The sequence below is a fragment of the Scyliorhinus canicula genome, chromosome 14, assembly GCF_902713615.1.
Source record: "Scyliorhinus canicula chromosome 14, sScyCan1.1, whole genome shotgun sequence".
Lineage (NCBI taxonomy): Eukaryota > Metazoa > Chordata > Chondrichthyes > Carcharhiniformes > Scyliorhinidae > Scyliorhinus > Scyliorhinus canicula.
In genome coordinates, this window is record NC_052159.1 from 66632766 (window position 1) to 66652184 (window position 19419).

Sequence of the window (19419 nt, forward strand, 5' to 3'; positions counted from 1 at the left end):
AGACTAGTGGTAAGGGGTTTCAAAGAGAGATTTGATGATCAATATATTAGAGTGGACTCTCCCACGTCAGGAAAAGGTGATCTTGAAGATTTTCTTAGTCACATTTTTATAAGAATGTAAGTTGAACAATATAAGCCACATTTTCGTAGGGAGAAAACTTCCAAAAGAAGTGTTTATAAAACCACCTAAAGAAACAAGTTATGTAGAGGGGAAGTTGGGGAAATTAAACATATATGTTTATAGATTAAATATTGTGTTGAGATTATGGGCATGGTATTTCACAATTAGGTCTATCTTGCTGAAAGTAAGTTGCATTCAGTTGAAAGCAGACCCAGCAATGTTCTACCCTTGATGCTACCTATACCGATCTTCTGGATAGTATCAAATTACAACAGGTTTATCCTATTCTTGGTGGGAGAAAACGAGAAAATAAAAGGGTAGTTAAAAGTACTATAGATGCAAAAACACTGGCACTAGTGAAACAATACATAGAAGCATACCTGGAAAATAGGAGTAGGCTATTCAGCCCTTCAAGCCTGCTTCACCATTCATTCTGATCATGTGGAAGGCATGGTGGCACAGTGGTTAGCACTGCTGCCTCAGGGCTCTGAGGACCCAGCCCTGGGTCACTGACCATGTAGAGTTTGCACATTATCCCCATGTCTGCGTGGGTCTCACCCCCACAACCCAAAGATGTGCAGGGTAGGGGGTTGGCCATGCTAAATCGCCCCTCAATTGAATTTAAAAAAAAAAATTCATTATGATCATTGCTGATCATCAAATGTTATGCCTTGATCCCATTTTCCCCCTATATACCTCGATTCCTTTAGCCCCAAGTGCTATATCTAATTTCTTATTGAAATCACACAACCTTTTGGCCTCAACTACTTCCTGTGAAAATGAATTCCACAGATTCACCACTCTCTGAGTGAAGAAATTTCACCTCACCTTAGTCATAAAAGCTTAATCCCATATCCTCAAACTATAACCATCGGGAATATTCTTTCTGAATCTATCCTGTCTAAACTTGATGCACGAGGACACCAAGGTCTTGCTATGTATACACCTCTTTCAATTTACAGCCATTCAAATAATAATCTGCCTTCCTATTTTTGCCACTGAAAATGCAATGCGGTTGACTCTTAACTGCCCCCTCAGGGACAATTAGGGATGGACAATAAATGTTGGCACAGCCTGCGACGCCCACGTTGCATGAATGAAAAAATAAAAGAGTAGATAACCTCACATTTACCCACATTATACTGCATCTGTCATGCATATGCCTACTCACTCAGCCTGTCCAAATCACACTGAATAATAATAATCTTTTATTGTCACAAGTATGAAGCATCTCTGTATCCTCCTCATGGCTCACTCTCCCACTCAACTTTGTATCATGTGCAAATTTGTAGATAATACATTTAGTTCCCTCGTCCAGATCATTAATATATAATGTGAACAGTTGGGGTCCTAGCACAGATCCCTGTGGTAACCCATTAGTCACTGCCTGCCAATCGGAAACCGACCACTTTATTCCAACTCTTTGCTCCCTGTCTACTAACCAGCTTTCTATCCATCTCAAGATACTACCTGCAATCCCATGCACTTTAACTTTACATAGTAATCTGCTATGTGAGACCTTGTCAAAAGCCTTCTGAAAGTCTAAATATACCACATCCACCGTTCGCCCATGTCAACTCTGTAGGTACATCTTCAAAGAATTCCAGTAGATTTGTCAAGCGTGATTTTCCTTTCATAAATCCATGCTGACTTTGTCTGATTATACCACTGCTTCCCAAATGCTGTGCTATGAAATCCTTGATAATGGACTCGAGCATCATCCCTACTGCCAACGTAGGCTCACTGGTCTGGGGTTCTCTGTTTTCTCTCTACCTCCCTTTTTAAGTAGCGGGCTTCGAATAGCTACCCTCTAATCGGTATGAAACATTCCAGAATCTAAAGAATTTTGGAAAATAACCACCAGTGGATCTACCGTTTCTAGGGCCACTTCCTTAAGTACTCTGGGATAAAGATAATCAGGTCCTGGAGATTTATCCGCCTTCAAATCCATTAATTTCCCACAAACCATTTCTCTACTAATACTAATTTCTTTCAGCTCCTCACTAAAACTTGTGTTTCGCAGAACTTCTGGCCCATTATTCACGTCTTCCTTTGTGAAGACAGAAGCTAAGTACGAAATTAGTTCCTCAGCCATTTCTTAGTTCCGCGTTATGAATTCCCCCATTTCTGACTGTCTGGGACTGCAGTTATCTAACATTTGAAAGACCCCAAACAAAGGGCTATCTGAGACATGTTTGCCCATTAAATGCTATGTGAATAACTATTTTCTTTGGGAATATGATCATTTGACAAAATATTGAGGATTAACATTACTAATATAAAGTACATGTTGGAGAGAAAAAATATCTCCAAAATAAAATTGAGTTGACGCGTATCACCAATTATCATATTGTTTTACAAAAAGGAATGCTTACACGGAGAAATTGTTGCAGATCTGGAAGAGAGACATCTTACATTGAATTGTAAGAAATATAGAAAAATATTTTTTCTTTTATTAATTTGTAATTATTGGTTGGATTACATTGTTAAACCTAAGCAACTGATGTCAATGTTTGATTAAGGACTGACAATAAATATGGACACTGGGTTGATAATTAAGAGACAGAGATCTATAATTCTGCATCTGAGAATAAACCTACCATCAAGGAAAAGAACTGTGTTTTGTTTCGTACTTCACAATCTGGCTTGGATGCATAGAACAGCCAGATGGAGTAGCTATTGAATTGACAGATTTAATTTGTCAGAATTTTCACAGAAAGGACATATCTGGCCAATTTTCCACATCGTCGGGAAGATGTCAATATTATAGTTATACTGGAACACCGTGGCTAGGGACGTGGCTACTTTTGTCACACACGCTTTCAATATAACAGTTGGTGTGTTGTCAGGGCCCATTGCCTTTGCTGTATCCAGTGCCTTCAAACGTTTCTTGATATCATGTGAGTGAAATAAATTGGTTAAAAACTGACTTCTATGACGCTGACAACCTCAAGAGGAGTCTGAGATGGCTCCTCCACTCTGCAGTTCTGGTTAAAGATAGTTATAAATGTTTCAACCTTGTCTTTTGCACAGATATTCTGGGCTCTTCATCATTGAGAATGGGGATATTTGTGGATCCCTCTCCTCCGGTTAGTACATTATTATTCAAGCTGGTTGTGACTGACAATATTGAGTTCTTTACCCGTCAGTGTGGCCTCAATAAAACTCGAGATGGATTTTGACAAGACTGTAGAGCTTTAATCAAATCTGCTGGGGGTTTTGCGGTTTAGCATGCATGTGATTCTGTGTTAGAGTTTCACCAAATTTACACCTCATTATACATACGTTTGGAGCAGCATGTTCTCTTGCACTCTTTCTTGAACCGGAATTGATCTTCTAGCTTGACGCTAATAGAGTGAGGTATATGTTGGGCCACAATAGTAGATTGCCGTTGAATACAATTCTGTGCTGCTAATGGTATATAGTGTCCAGTTTTGAGCTGCTAGATTTGTTCTGAATCTGTGCCAGTTAGTATGATGGCAGTGCCACACATGATGGATAATATCCTGTGTGAAGACAGGACTTTGCCTCCATGATAACTGTGAAGTGGTCACTCCTCCCAATGCCAACATGGAGAGATGCATCTGTGACAAGTAGATTGATTAAGGCAAGGTTGAGTAGGTTGGTTATTTTTTTCTTGTTGGTTCTCTCACCACCAGCCACAAGGCCAGTCAGGCAGATACACGCTGCAGGACACAGCCAGCTCAGTCAATACTGCTGCTACCAAGCTACTCTGTGATGGCATCTAGAGTACATTCCATGCTTTTGCTACATTCCATGCTTCTTCCAAATGCTAAGGGAGAGCAGAAGGTTTCCATATCCATGCTTGACCTGGTGTCATGAGGCCTCATGCAGTTCACAGTCAATCTTTAGGACTCCCAGGGTTAGTCCCTCCAGACTTTATACCTCTGTTCTGGTGATCTGCCCTGCCAGTGGGACACGACAAACCAGGGATGGTGGTGTTTGGGACATTGTCTGCGTTTGGAGTATTACTATAGTGACTGTGAGACAGCTCTGCCAATTTTGGCAGTTCTTAGGCCCTGGCAACACTGCAGTGTTGACTGGGCAGGGTGTGCCTTTGGGTCAGTGGCCGACCATATAATTCAAGAAAATACAATATACATTGGGAAATGGTTCACAAATACGATTAGTCATCCTTTCTTGTGGATATTGCTTTAAAGGGATGGTCTATAAATGATATTAATAGATATTATGAGAACCTAAATGGATTGAATAAGAACTTTTACCTAATTGACAGTTATATAAATACAAGTATTCTGTATTTTTATTACAATTTGTCATATTAAAAGAAAATTGACCAATATAAATGGAGAGAAGCTGAAAAGAAAATACCATTGAGTCTGGATTTTAGTACTTTGAAAATGAGTAAATATGTCATCCTATATGGGCGAGTGTGATTTTTAAGCAGCTTTGAAGGCCAAGACTTATGAAGGCCAAGTGAAATTTTGCTATGACCAAAGTAACTGGGCTGGATTCTCCGTTCCTAAGGCAAAGTGCGAGCGCGAACAGAGAATCCGCGGGAGTTTCACGACAGGAAAGTCTCATCAATTCAGGTGCAGGTGGTGGGCTAGCACCGGCGGCGTGAAACACCCGTGAATTGTGCCGAAAACGGTTGGAGAATCGGCAGGTCCCAGGCTACGCATGCGCAGGGCTGATAACCTGCACCGGTCGCACCATAAAACATGGCGAACCCTAACCTGCCAACCGCAATCCCACAGCCAACCGCTTGGCCACCTCCCACCTGTACCTCCTGCCCTAGCAGAAATCCCCGTGGCCAGCAGCACGGATCTCGGAAGAGTGTGGCAGCGCTGGACATTGCCCGCAGCCAGCACTTCGGGTTCCCAACTGCTAGGACAACACATGCCCCGCGCTGTCCGGACCTCAGGGCGGAGCATCGCGGGTGGGCTGGCCAATGGCGCGCCAACGGTGTTGCAACAGCATGCATACCGTTGACTCGGGTTTGAAGGGGGCAGAGCATCGTTGACTGACATCAAACCTGCGCCTGCCCCGATTCCAGCATCGGATTCATTCTACACCTGATTCCCGATCACGATTTCAGCGTCGGGCTACGGAGAATTCAGCCCACTATATTTAGTGAGAAAAATTGTAATTTTCCATTTTGGGCAGAGTCAGCATCAAATACATCAGGCCAATTGCTTTGTTTGAACAATAAGTCTTAATGAAAAATTCAGAACACTGCCTGACTGCACCATGATGATTGTCACTGTTGAATTAAAGGCAGTTTTGTACGAAGCCCCCATCCAATAGAGACTTGGTTGAAGCTGCCCAAACTTGTTTCATGTGCAGGTGCTGAAAAGAGAATTGATCTCATTACTTTGAATTTTATTCAAACCTATATCTGTGTTGAAAGGGTAACATGGGGACTTCTTATATTGTCTACCATGAAGAGCAGGATCCTGTTCGATTGGAAACTGAAGTACTGAACAAAGGCAAGAGGTAAATTACTGAAATCTGCCGGCTCTTTACACTTTGGTTACCCTTCAGCAAAATGCTAATGATGAAATGTGATGGGGTAGGCCAGCCCGATGAGGGCCAAATTAGTTAATGAGGGCTGGATTATTCCCACATAGTTGTAGAAAATCCTTCAGCCGAAGCCTAAGGTGGGCAAAGATCAAGAAATTATGAATTCATAAGATATGGCATTTAAACTGGTTAGACTCCCTCAGTATCTTTATGCACACTTAAGCTTTACTCAGCCTTGACTTTTGGCAAATGCATCAACGTTATTAGGGCTAAGGTAAGCAAAATATGTCCTTAAGAAAGCAGAGTGCGCAGTCTACATGGAGCAAAAAGAAAATTCAATGATTTGGATTAGCTATTAAATATGGTGATGAGTTTCCAGCCAGGCATATGAAAAAATGAAATGAAATGAAAATCGCTTATTGTCACGAGTAGGCTTCAATGAAGTTACTGTGAAAAGCCCCTAGTCGCCACATTCCAGCGCCTGTCCGGGGAAACTGGTACGGGAATTGAACCGTGCTGCTGGCCTGCTTGGTCTGCTTTAAAAGCCAGCGATTTAGCCGAGTGAGCTAAACCATAATCAGCTGACCAAAAGAAAAGGACCTAATCCTATCCCCATTCAGCGTTCACGCATTAGACTAAGAGCAGAGATCTTGGATAACACTTTTTTCCTTCACGGCACAGGGGTTTTCAAGTTAATTATAAAGTTCTTGCCACTAACTTAGCTGAATCAAATGGGTTTTCAAGTTAATTATAAAGTTCTTGCCACTAACTTAGCTGAATCAAATAACTTCCAAACTGATTTGGGATCAAATTTAAGATCGTCTGGTTCACTGGGTAAGTGTGCTGTTCTATTAAGGAAACTTGTCTGATTTTAAAATAAAGTATTTATGATGTTTGTGTGTCATGATCTGTTCTGTAGAGGCTAAATTTCCATTGCTTTAGAAAGGCACCATGCTAACTTTATTAGATACAGATGAAAGATTCCTTTTGTTCTTTTGAGGTTGAACAATGCTGTTGTGTTTCTTTAAAAAAAATCAGATCTTGCCCAGAATGTCCCCTTATCTGTCCACATTTTATGCAATAAAAAACAGAATTTGTGAATTTTCTTGGCTGCTTAACAGTCCTGCTTGGTCGTGCGACTCGACCAATGTAGTCTACCTCATACGCTGCAGGAAAGGATGTCCCGAAGCGTGGTACATTGGCGAGACCATGCAGACACTGCGACAACGAATAAACGGGCATCGTGCGACTATCAACAGGCAGGACTGTTCCCTTCCAGTTGGGGAACACTTCAGCAGTCAAGGACATTCAGCCTCTGATCTCCGGGTCAGCATTCTACAAGGAGGCCTTCAGGAGACGCGACAACGCAAAATTGCTGAGCAAAAACTTATAGCTAAGTTCCGCACGCATGAATGCGGACTCAACCGGGATCTGGGATTCATGTCGCATTACATTCGGCCCCCACCATCAAGCCTGGACTTGCAGAGGCCTACCGACTGAACTGGCTTGGGACAATTCCCACCTCTTTAACCTGGAGTTACCTCTCTCTCTGCATCTTTGATGATTTGATTGCCTGCAGGTGCTCGCATTCCGGGGCATCTCTGACTGTGTCTATATAAACATTTCTGGAACAAGCCTTTCCATTCACCTGAAGAAGGAGCCGTGCTCCGAAAGCTCGTGTTTGAAACAAACCTGTTGGACTTTAACCTGGTGTTGTAAGACTTCTTACTGTGCTTAACAAGAGGAATATGATTAATAAACTCACTTAAAACTCATTCTTACTGTTTCAGTAATGACCATGCAGCGTTTGTTCATGAATCTGTATAGCTAAACTGAGTGCAACATTTTGAACCTCCTATTATGTTAAATTATGCAGAAATGCTACAGAAATACAACAGGATATGTTGCAACAGGATAATATGTTAACTTAACTCAAAGAACTCTAGCTTTAACTTCCACACTATTGATGTATTTTTCATTCTTGAGTAAAGGGAGGGCTGCAGAATGATGAACAATGTACAGGAAAAAAGTCCATTTGTTTGAGGGATCATTTATCGTACGACACAAAACAGGAGAAATACTTACAAACAGATTTTCTTGAAAAATATTTATGATAAATAAATTGGAAGTGTTTCTAAATAATGTAAAGAAAATGCCACTGGGATTCAAATACATTTATCAATTGGACAGTTTCTAATAAGTAACAGCTGACGATAACCAGTAAAAATGAAATGTAAGCTATCAAATGTAGTGTAATGAGTAATGAATAACTTGATGTAGTTACTATACCTCCTTCATAATCTGAAATTTAGCATGAACTTCTTCCTCTACTCCTCTTAACTTTGTTAATGCATCTTGATGTTTGAAAAGCAAAGCCTCACGGTTCGCTAAACAGTGTTCATGTGACTGCACCTGATGTCTGTACTCCTGTAATGCCACACTTTCTCTCTGCATTACAACATAAAAATAAGGACTGTTACTTATTAGACACATGCATTAAATCTTAAAAGCAAAATAGCAGGTAAATGTTCTGTTCCTCCACAAAAAAACTATATATGCATTTTTATAATGCCTTCAACATAACAAAATATGATACAAACTTGATAAATTAATATTGCCGTGAAACTTGTAAAAGTAATTTTCACTTTGGGAAGTATGAGTGTGAAAGAAAGATATGGGAGAAAGATATGGGAGACAGGGCCATTGCTCCCCTCATTCAAGTTACTTTTTAAAGGAACATAAGAATAGGAATACGCTATTCAATCCTTTGCAAATGTTTTGAGAGAACATTGTTTTTCACAAGATTGGTTTGGATCTAGAATGCATTCAAGAGTGTATTAGATGATTACTTGAATAGAAACATTGTGCAGAAATGCAGGGGAGTGGCACTAAGTCATGATAATTGTTTGGAGAGCTGGTGCAGACATGATGGGCCAAACAGCCTTCTTCTGCAACGTAACAATTTTGTAATTCTATGATTGTGCATATTCCAACATTCAATGAAACTGTTGTGCATCTTAACTCCATCCATCACCTTGGCTCGATATCTTCAAGTATACTTGGCAAGCAGAAATCTGTCGCTCTCACAATCAAAGTTACTAACTGATTCAGGATCTACTGCTTTTTGAGAGAGAGGGAACTCCGGACCTATTATCCTCTGCATGAAGAAGTGTTTCCTAAATTAATCTCCTGAATGGCTATGATTAAGAGTATATCTCCATGAACTAGTGAGGAACAGATTTTCCACTATCCATTTAATCAATTTCACTCAAAATCCAAAAACTTCAATCAAATATTGCTTCAACCTTCACTATTCTATGGAATACTAGATGAGTTTATGTTATCGCTATTCATTTTAAAAAAAAAATTTTATTGGAATATTTGTAAATTTTTATAACAAAAACAGAAAAAGAACAATAGGTGTTAAACATTTTTTTAATGTATTTATTCAAAGTTTTTCAATAAGTTTACAAAACACTCCAAAAGGGAAAATAGTACAAAAAAAGAAGGGCAACATGCCAACAAAACAACTTAACCCTCTAAACGATAAACAGTTCAACAAATTAACACCCAACTCAAAACAGAATAGGGCATACACCCCTTACAAAAAAGGAAAATAAATCGCCCCCACCCCCCCCCCCCCCAACCCTGGGTTGCCGCTGCTGTTGACCCCCACCTAACGTTCCGTGAGAAAGTCAAGGAACGGTTGCCAACGCCTGGAGAACCCCTGCAAGGACCCTCGCAAGGCAAACTTTATCGTCTCCAACCTGAGAAACCCCACCATGTCGTTGATGCAAGCCTCTACGCTTGGGGGCTTCACGTCCCTCCACATTAACAAGAGCCTTCTCCTGTCTCCCAAGGAGGCAAAGGCCAGAACTCCAGCCTCTTTCGACTCTTGCACTCCCGGATCATCCGATACCCCAAATATCGCTATTCCCCAAGTCGGTTTTACCCGAGTGTCCAAGATCTTGGAAATAGCCTTTGCAAAGCCCTTCCAAAACTCCACAAGCGCCAGGCGTGCCCAGAACATATTGGCGTGGTTAGCTGGGCTCACCAAACACCTCATGCATCTGTCCTCCACCCCAAAAAACGTACTCATCCTCGCCCCTGTCATATGTGCCCTGCGTACCACTTTAAACTGGATCAGGCTGAGCCTGGCGCAAGATGAGGAGGAATTGACCCTGCCCAGGGCATCAGCTCAGAGGCCCTCATCCACCTCCTCACCCAGCTCCTCTTCCCACTTGCCCTTCAGCTCCTCCACCGAGGCTTCCTCTGCCTCCAGCAGCTCCTGGTACATCTCCGAGATCTTACCCTCTCCGACCCACACGCCCGAGATCACCCTGTCCTGTATCCTTCGGGCAGGCAGCAGCGGGAATTCCCCTACCTGCCTCCTCACGAACACCCGTACCTGCATATACCTGAAGGCATTTCCCGGAGGTAACCCAAATTTCTCCTCCAGCGCCCTCAGACTGGCAAACGTCCCGTCGATGAATAAATCCCCCAGCCTTCTAATTCCTGCCCGGTGCCAGCTACGGAACCCACCATCTATCCTGCCCGGAGCAAACCTATGGTCCAGACTAAGGCCCCTGTCTCCCCTCTGTGGTGTCTCCATTGCCCCCAAATCCTCAGTGTCACCGCCACCACCGGGCGTGTGGTATACCGCGACGGCGGAAGCGGCAATGGTGCTGTCACCAGTGTCCGCAGGCTAGTACCTACACAGGACGCCGCCTCTAGTATTTTCCACGCCGCCCCCTCTCCCTCCATTACCCATTTCTGAATCAGCGACACGTTTGCTGCCCAGTAGTAGCTGCCCCCCCCACCCCCCCGGACTGCGCTCCAAGAACAGTCTCTTGACCCTCTGGGTCTTATTTGCCCACACAAATCCTATAATACTCTTTCTCCCTCGCTTGAAAAAGGCCTTAGGAATGAGATTAGGCAGGCAATGAAACACGAACAAGAACCTAGGGAGGACCCTCATCTTAACGGACTGCACCCTGCCCGCCAGGGAGAGTGGTAGCATGTCCCACCTCCTTAAGTCCTCCTCAATCAGGTCCACCAACCGCGCCAAATTGAGCTTATGCAAGACCTCCCAACTTTTGGCCACCTGGATATCCAAATACCGAAAACTCCTCTCCACCATCTTGAGCGGCAGCTCCTCCAACCTCATTTCCTGGCCCCTCGCATGGACCACAAAGAGCTCGCTCTTCCCAACGTTGAGCTTATATCCTGAGAAGTCTCCAAACTCCCTAAGGGTCTGCATGACCTCCCCCATCACCTCCGCCGGTTCCGCGATGTATAGAAGCAGGTCATCCGCTTATATGAGACACGGTGCTCCTTCCCCCCCCCCCCCCCCACCGGACCAAACCCCTCCAGCTTCTGGACTCCCTCAGCGCCATGGCCAGCTTCTCAATCACGAGGGCAAACAGCAGGGGGGACAGGGGACACCCCTGCCTCGTTCCATGGTACAGTCTAAAGTACTCTGACCTCAGCCGGTTTGTTGATACACTCGCCACCGGGGCCTGGTACAACAATTTAACCTACCCTATGAACCCCTCCCCGAATCCAAACCTGCCCAGCACCTCCCACAGGCACTCCCACTCCACCCGGTCAAAGGCTTTCTCCGTCCATTGCCGCCAGCGCTTCTGCCTCCCCCCCTCCGAGGGCATCATAATCACATTCAGGAGCCTCCGCACATTTGCATTCAGCTGGCTGCCCTTCACAAACCCCGTCTGATCCTCATGTATCACTCCCGGGACATAATCCTCAATCCTAGTGGCCAGGACCTTCGCCAACAACTTGACATCCACATTGAGGAGTGAAATCGGCCTACTCGAGCCACACTGCAGCGGGTCCTTGTCCCGCTTGAGGATAAGCGAGATCAGAGCCTGCGACATCGTCGGGGGAAGAGTTCCTTTTTCTTTCACCTCGTTAAAGGTTCTCAACAGCAACGGGGCCGATAGTTCCGAGAACTTCCAAAAGAACTCAACCGGGAACCCATCCGGTCCCGGGGCCTTGCCCGTCTGCAAGCTCCCCAACCCCTTAACCAGCCCCTCCATCTCGACCGGGGCCCCCAAACCCTCTACCTGCTCCTCCTCCACCCTCGGAAACCTCAATTGGTCCAGGAACCCCATATTCATACGCTGCACCCTGTACCTTCCTGCACTGGGCCTCAGCTTTGCCCGTGGTCAACAAGTCAAACTCCGTTTGGAGGCTCCAGCGCTCCTTCAGCAGCCCCTCCTCGGGGGATTCCGAATATCTCCTATCCACCCTCAGTATCTCCTCCACCAATCTCTCCCTCTCCGTCCTCTCCCTCTTTTCTCTGTGAGCCCTGATTGAAATTAGCTCCCCTCTGACCACCGCCTTCAGTGCCTCCCGGACCACACTCACCGGCACCTCCCCGTTGTCATTGGCCTCCATATACCTTTGAATGCACCCCCGGATCCACCCACAGGCCTCCTCATCCGCCAACAATCCCACGTCCATGCGTCACAGCGGGCGCTGGCCCCTCTCTTCCCCTAACTCCAGCTCCACCCAGCGCGGGGTGTGATCCGAAATCGCAATGGCCGAATACTCCGTCCCCTCTACTCTCGGGATCAACGCCCTGCTCACCACAAAAAAGTCTGTCCGTGAGTAGGCCTTGTGCACGTGGGAAAAGAAGGAGAACTCCCTCGCCCTTGGCCTAGGAAACCTCCACGGATCCACTCCCCCTATCTAATCCATAAACCCCCTCAAGACCTTGGCCGCAGCCGGCCTCTTACCCGACCTCGACCTAGACCGATCCAGTGCCGAATCCAGTACCGTGTTAAAGTTCCCCCCCATTATCAGGATCCCTGCCTCCAGATCTGGGATCCGGCTTAATATCCGCTTCATGAACCCTGCATCGTCCCAATTTGGGGCATACACATTCACCAGCACACCCGGGCCCCCTGCAGCCTACCACTCACCATCACATATCGGCCCCCTTTATCCGCCACAATACCCGCCGCCTCGAAAGTCACCCGCTTGCTCACCAAGATTGTGACCCCCCCTGTTCTTCACGTCCAGCCCTGAGTGAAAGACCTGCCTCACCCATCCCTTCCTCAACCTTCAGGTGCGTATCATGTAACATGGCTACATCTGCCTTCAAGTGCGCAAATACCCGGGCCCTCTTGACCGGCCCATTCAGACATCTCACGTTCCACGTGATCAGCCGGATCGGGGGACTACCCGCCACACCCCCCCTTGCCAACTAGCCATCTCCTTTTTTAGGCCAGCCACATGCACATGCCTCCCGCACTCTACAGCCCCTCAGGCGGAGGCTCTCCGCCCTGACTCTCCCTCTTATCTCCAGCTCCCCCTCAGTCAGTACAGCAGCAACCCAGTTCTTCCCTCCCCCGGCCAAGCAATTGCTTAACCCCCCTGCTCCCCCCCGTTGCACTCCCGTAAGTCAGCTGACTCCTGTTGACCCCGGCCGCTCCCGCCTCTGCCATCGATTCCCCCTCAAGTCCCCCGCCCTCCCCCCACCAAAGTGGGGTGATCCAAGTCCCCCCCTCCACTCCCCTTACAAACCGATGTGGACTCCAATCCAGTACTGCCCCCCGTGTCAGGCCCCCCCCCCCCCCTTTCCGCAGGAAAAGAAAACCCGCGCTCCCTGCCTGGGCCGACTCCGCCCTCTATGGTGCAGCTCCTTTCTCCTGCAGCCTCACCCCAATCCCCAGAGGCCCAGGGTCTCCGGCCCACTCTCCCCCCATCGAACGCAGGAAACAACCCCTCCCAAACCAGCACACATACAGAGAAAACACAAATATCGCCCCCTCCCACTCCCCCATAGCATGCTACAAACCACTAATTTGAGTCCAACTTATCATTTTTGATAAAGGTCCATGCCTCGTCCGGCGTATCAAAGTAGTGGCGTCGGTCCTGATATGTGACCCACAGCCACGCTGGCTGCAACAGCCCGAACTTCACCCCCTTTTGGCGGAGAACCGCAGTGGGTCGATTGAAACCTGCCCTCTTCTTGGCCAGCTCTGCACTCCAGTCCTGGTAAATGCGGATTTCAGCATTCTCCCACCTGCTGCTCCGCTCCTTCTTCGTCCATCTTAAGACACACTCCCTGTCGATGAAATGGTGAAGCCTCACCACCACAGCCCTCGGCGGCTAATTCGCCCTCGGCCTCTTCGCCAGGACTTTGTGCGCCCCATCCAGCTCCAAGTGCCTCGGGAAGGCTCCCGCGCCCATCAGCGTACCCAGCATCGTAGCCACATACGCACCAGCATCCGACCCCTCCACACCTTCAGGGAGACCCAGAATCTGCAAATTCTTCCTCCTCGACCTGTTCTCCAGATCCTCGAATTTATCCTGCCATTTTTTATGTAGCGCCTCGTGTGCCTCCACTTTCACCGCCAGGCCCAGGATCTCGTCCTCGTTATCAGAGGCCTTCTGCTGCACCTCTTTAATCGCTGTCCCCTGCATCCTCTGGTCTCTACCAGCCTTTCTATCGACGCCTTCATAGGGGCCAACATCTCTGCCTTCAATTCCGCAAAGCAGCTTCTTAGAAACTCTTGCTGCTCCCGAGACCACTGGGCCCACGCTGCCTGGTTTCCGCCCGCCATCATCTTGTTTTTTCGCACTCGTTTTCCTCTCTTCTCTAATGCCACTTTTTTGACCGCGCCGCTCCTGGTCCACTCCATACAGTGCTGGGGGAACCTCACTGCCGTCTTCCCACACCAGGAATCGTCGACCAAGTGTCGCTGGGGCTCCTTAGAAGGGCCCAAAAGTCCGTTCACACCCCCCCCCCCCCCTCGATAAGCTGCTACTGCCGACATTTTTTTTTATAAATTTAGATTACACAATTATTTTTTCCAATTAAGGCGCAATTTAGCGTGGCCAATCCACCTACTCTGCACATTTTTGGGTTGTGGGGGCGAAACCCACGCAGACACGGGGAGAATGTGCAAACTCCACACGGACAGTGACCCAGAGCCGGGATCGAACCTGGGTCCTCAGCGCCGTGAGGCGGTTGTGCTAACCACTAGGCCACCGTGCTGCCCTTACTGCCGACATTTTTAATTAAATTTCCCCAAGATAGTCGATGAATGACTGCCACCTCCGGGAGAACCCTAACACTGATCCTCTTAAGGCAAACTTTATTTTCTAGAGACTGAGAAACCCAGCCATGTCACTAACCCAGGACTCTAAACTCGGGGGCTTCGAGTCCCTCCACAATAACAGGATCCGTCTCCGGGCTACCAGGGAGGCAAAGGCCAGAACGTCGGCCTCTTTCACTTCCTGAACTCCTGGGTCTTCCGACACTCCAAAGATCGCCACCTCTGGACTCGGCACCACCCGTGTTCCTAGCACTTTGGACATTGCCCCAGCAAACCCCCGCCAGAACTCCTCAAGCTTCGGGCATGCCCAAAACATATGGACATGGCTTGCCGGGCTCCCCGCATACCTCGCTCATCTGTCTTCTACCCCGAAAAACTTGCTCATCCTCGCCGCCGTCATATGTGCTCGGTGAACCACTTTAAACTATATGAGACTGAGCCTGGCACAGGATGAGGAGGAATTAACCCTACTTAGGGCTTCCGCCCACAGTCCCGGCTCTAACTCCCCTCCTAACTCCTCCTCCCACTTGCCTTTGAGCTCCTCCACCGGGGTTTCCTCCGCCTCCACTAGCTCCTGGTAGATATCCGACACCTTCCCCATCCCCACCCAGGTATCGGACACTACTCTGTCTTGTATCCCCCGTGGCAGCAGCAGCGGGAAGGCCACCACCTGTTTCCTCAGGAAGGCCAGCACTTGCAAATATCTAAAGCCGTTCCCTGGCGGCAATTTAAACTTGTCCTCTAGTGCCTGAAGGCTGGGAAAGCTCCCATCTATAAACAGGTCACCCATCCTCTTAATACCCGCACTCTGCCAGCTCTGAAAACCTGCCGTCCATCCTACCACTGGACTTGTGGAGTAGCGGGCCGACGAGAATGGCAGAGGTGCCGTTACCAGCACGCCCAAACTGGTGCCTTTGCATGATGCCGCCTCCAACCGTTCCCATGCCGAACACTCCCCCAATACCCACTTCCTGATCATGGCAATGTTGGCCGCCTAGCAGTAATTGCAAAAGTTCGGCAGCGCCAGCCCACCCTCGTCCCGACTGCGTTCCAACAGCACTCTCTTCACTCGCGGGGTCTTGTTCACCCACACAAATCCCGAGATGATCTTACTAACCCGCTTGAAAAATTAGGGATGAAGATGGGAAGTCACTGGTATACAAATAAGAACCTGGGGAGGACCGTCAATTTCACGGTCTGTACCCTCCATGCCAGTGACAGCGGGAGCATGTCCCATCTTTTAAAGTCCCATTCCAGGGGCAGCACGGTAGCATGGTGGTTAGCATAAATGCTTCACAGCTCCAGGGTTCCAGGTTCGGTTCCCGGCTGGGTCACTGTCTGTGCGGAGTCTGCACGTCCTCCCCGTGTGTGTGCGTGGGTTTCCTCCGGGTGCTCCGGTTTCCTCCCACAGTCCAAAGATGTGCGGGTTAGGTGGATTGGCCATGCTAAATTGCCCGTAGTGTCCTAAATAGTAAGGTTAAGGGGGGTGTTGTTGGGCTACGGGTATAGGGTGGATACGTGGGTTTGAGTAGGGTGATCATTGCTCGGCACAACATCGAGGGCCGAAGGGCCTGTTCTGTGCTGTATTGTTCTATGTTCTATTTGTTCCACCAGCCGGCTTAGATTAAGTTTATGCAACAAATCCCACTTCCGGGCCACCTGTATACCCAGGTAACGAAAGCTCTTCTCTACCCTCCTCAGCGGCAGCTCTCTCAGTCTCTTCTCCTGTCCTTTAGCCTGGATCACAAACAGCTCGCTCTTCCCAGTGTTCAATTTATACCCCGAGAAACTGACAAATTCCCTTAAGATCCTCATGACCGCCACCATCCCCTCCAATGGGTCCAAAATATACAGGAGATCATCCGCATAGAGCAAGACCCGATGCTCCACCCCCCACCGGACCAGCCCTGCCAGTTCCTTGAAGCTCTCAGTGCGATGGCCAGCGACTCAATGGCTAGAGCAAATAATAAAGGGGACACCCTTGCCTCATACCCCGGTGCAATTTAAAATTTAAATGACCTAAGCCGGTTCATGCGCACGCTTGCCACAGGCGCCTGGTACAGCAATCGCACCCACCGGATAAATCCCTCCCCAAACCCAAACCTATCCAGTGCCTCCCACAGGTACTCCCACTCAACCCGATCAAAAGCATTCTCTGCATCCAACTCTGTCACAACCTGTTTCCTCCCTTTCCGAGGGCATCATAGCAATATTTAAAAGCCTCCGCACATTAGCATTAAGTTGCCTGCCCTTAACAAATCCAGTCTGCTCCTCCCCTATCACCCTCGGGACACAATCCTCTATCCTCGTGGCTAAGATCTTAGCCAATAGTTGGCATCCATATTTAGCAACGAGATTGGCCTGTAAGACCCACACTGATCAGGGTCCTTATCCCGTTTCAGAATGAGTGAGATCGAGGCCTGTGACATTGTAGGGGGGGAGGATTCCCTTCTCTCTCGCCTCATTAAAGGTCCTCATCAATAGTGGGCTCAACACCTCTGAAAATATTTTTTAAAATTCCACTGGGAAGCCATCTGGCCCCAGAGCTTTGCTCCTTAATAATTTTTTCTATCTCAATCGGTGCCCCCAGCCCCTCCTCCACCCTCGGGAACTTCAACTGATCCATAAATTGCCTCATCCCTTCCGCACCCACCGGGGGTTCCAACTCTTAGTCTGCTGTAAAAACGTCATTCACCCCAGGTCTGAGACCAAGTTGCCCTCCTTATTCTTTACTCCCACAATCTCCCTGGCCGCCTCTCTCTTCCTAAGCTGGTGCGCCAGCATCCTGCTCGCCTTCTCCCCATAATCATACACCGCACCCCTAGCCTTCGTCAACTGTTCTACCGCTTTCCCTGTGGTCAACAATTCGAACTCCGCCTGAAGCTTGCGTCGTCCCTCAGGAGTCCCGCGTCCGGAGCCTCCGCATATTTCCCATCCACCCGGAAAAACTCCTCCATCAATCTCTCCCTTTCCGCCCTTTCCCTCTTTTCTCTATGGGACCAAATCGATATAAGGTCCCGTCTAATAACTGACTTCAGGGCTTCCCAGACTGTCGCTGCAGAATCCTCTCCTGTGTCGTTCATTTCCAAATAGTTCTGGATACTCTTATTCACCCACCCGCAAACCACCTCGTCCGCTAACAATCCTACGTCCAGTCTCCACAGCGGACGCTGCCCTCTCTCATCCCCAAGCCGTAAATCTACCCAGTGCGGGGCATGATCCAAAACTGTAATCGACAAGTATTCCGTCCCCGTCACCTTTGGGATCAATGCCCTGCCCAGAACAAAAAAAATCAATACGGGAATGAACTTTGTGGACGTGGGAGAAGAAGGAAAATTTATTTACCCTCGGCCGTGTGAACCTCCAGGGGTCTACCCCATCCATCTGTTCCATAAAGCCCTTCAGCTCCCTTGCCGCTGCCGGCCTCTTCCCTGTCCTGAATTTTGAGCGATCCAATTCAGGTTCAATTACCGTATTAAAGTCCCCTCCCATGACCAGGTTGTGTGACTCCAGGTCCGGGATTTTGCCTAACACACGTCTCATAGAATCCACATCGTCCCAGTTCAGGACAGCACTCATAACCCCTCCAACTTCCCACTCACCATGATGTACCTACCCCCTTTATCAGTCACTATTCTCCCAGCCTCAAATGCCACTCGCTTCCCCCGGGCATCCCCTCAATCAGCAGCCGCCCCCGACTCTCCTTTTATTCCCCGAAGAAAATTTCTCTCTTGCCCACAGAGCAGCCATCCCCCCACCCCCTCAACACCAAACACCTAATCTCCCAAATCAAACACCAACTCAACACTAAGTCGCCCCCCACCACGCTCTCGAGAGTCAGCTGATCCATGCTGACCCCAATAGCCCCCGCCCCTGGTGCCGGTCAGACTATCGCCCTATTGTTCATGCCCCTCTCCCCACATAGAAAAAACCTATTTACAAGATCACATTCCCCAGTAAGTAAACATCAGCTCTCCAAAAGCCTAAAGCCCAACAGACACACTCACTTAAAACAGAACCCAGTCCCCCGAAGGGTAGTGCTAGCTTCAGCCACCCCCCACCCCACCCCGTAACAACCACCTTCTAAATAAAGCGCCCTCCAATCGTCCCCCCAACCCGCTCTCTTGCCCATGACTAACCGCAATCTTATTTAAAACAGAACACAAGTACAAACCGCCACCTCCTCCCATCTTCGAAGCATTAAGTGTCTCTTAACTCAAGTCCAACTTCTTCTCGTTAATAAATGTCCAAACATCATCTGGCGACTCAAAATAATACTGTCAGTCTTCGTGCGTTACCCACAGTCTCGCTGGGTATAACATCCCAAACTTCACCCTCTTCTTAAAGAGGGTCACCTTTGCCCGGTTGAACCCGCACGTCTCTTGGCCAGCTCCGCACCCAGGTCTTGATAGATGCGCACCTCATTATTCTCCCACTTGCTGCTCCATTCCTTCTTGGCCCATCGCAGGACGCGCTCCTTGTCTGAAAATCGGTGGAAACGGACCACCCTGGCCCTTGGCATGTCGTTCACCTTGGGTTTCCTTGCAAGGGCTCTGTGGGCTCCATCCAGCTCCAGGGGTCGAAGGAAAGTCCCCGCTCCCATCAACGACTCCAGCATACCCGCCATATACGCTCCTGCATCTGTTCCCTCAATAATTTCAGGAAGGCCAACGATTCTTAAATTCTGCCTTCTAGTTCTGTTCTCCAG

At 48.1% G+C, this 19419-nt stretch overlaps 1 protein-coding gene across 5 annotated transcripts in view; it reads right to left on the bottom strand.

The window, feature by feature from the left end:
- The window catches only part of LOC119977191 (coiled-coil domain-containing protein 138-like), a 187207-nt gene that overhangs the window by 64956 nt on the left and 102832 nt on the right, over nt 1-19419 (bottom strand). For 4 of the 5 annotated variants that reach the window (XM_038817877.1, XM_038817878.1, XM_038817880.1 and 1 more), the window contains one exon: nt 7915-8073. The exons of the other annotated variant lie outside the window; for it this stretch is intronic. In XM_038817877.1, the coding sequence (XP_038673805.1) occupies nt 7915-8073 (159 nt within the window). The remainder of the gene's footprint in view (nt 1-7914; nt 8074-19419) is intronic. 5 annotated transcript variants of the gene reach the window in all.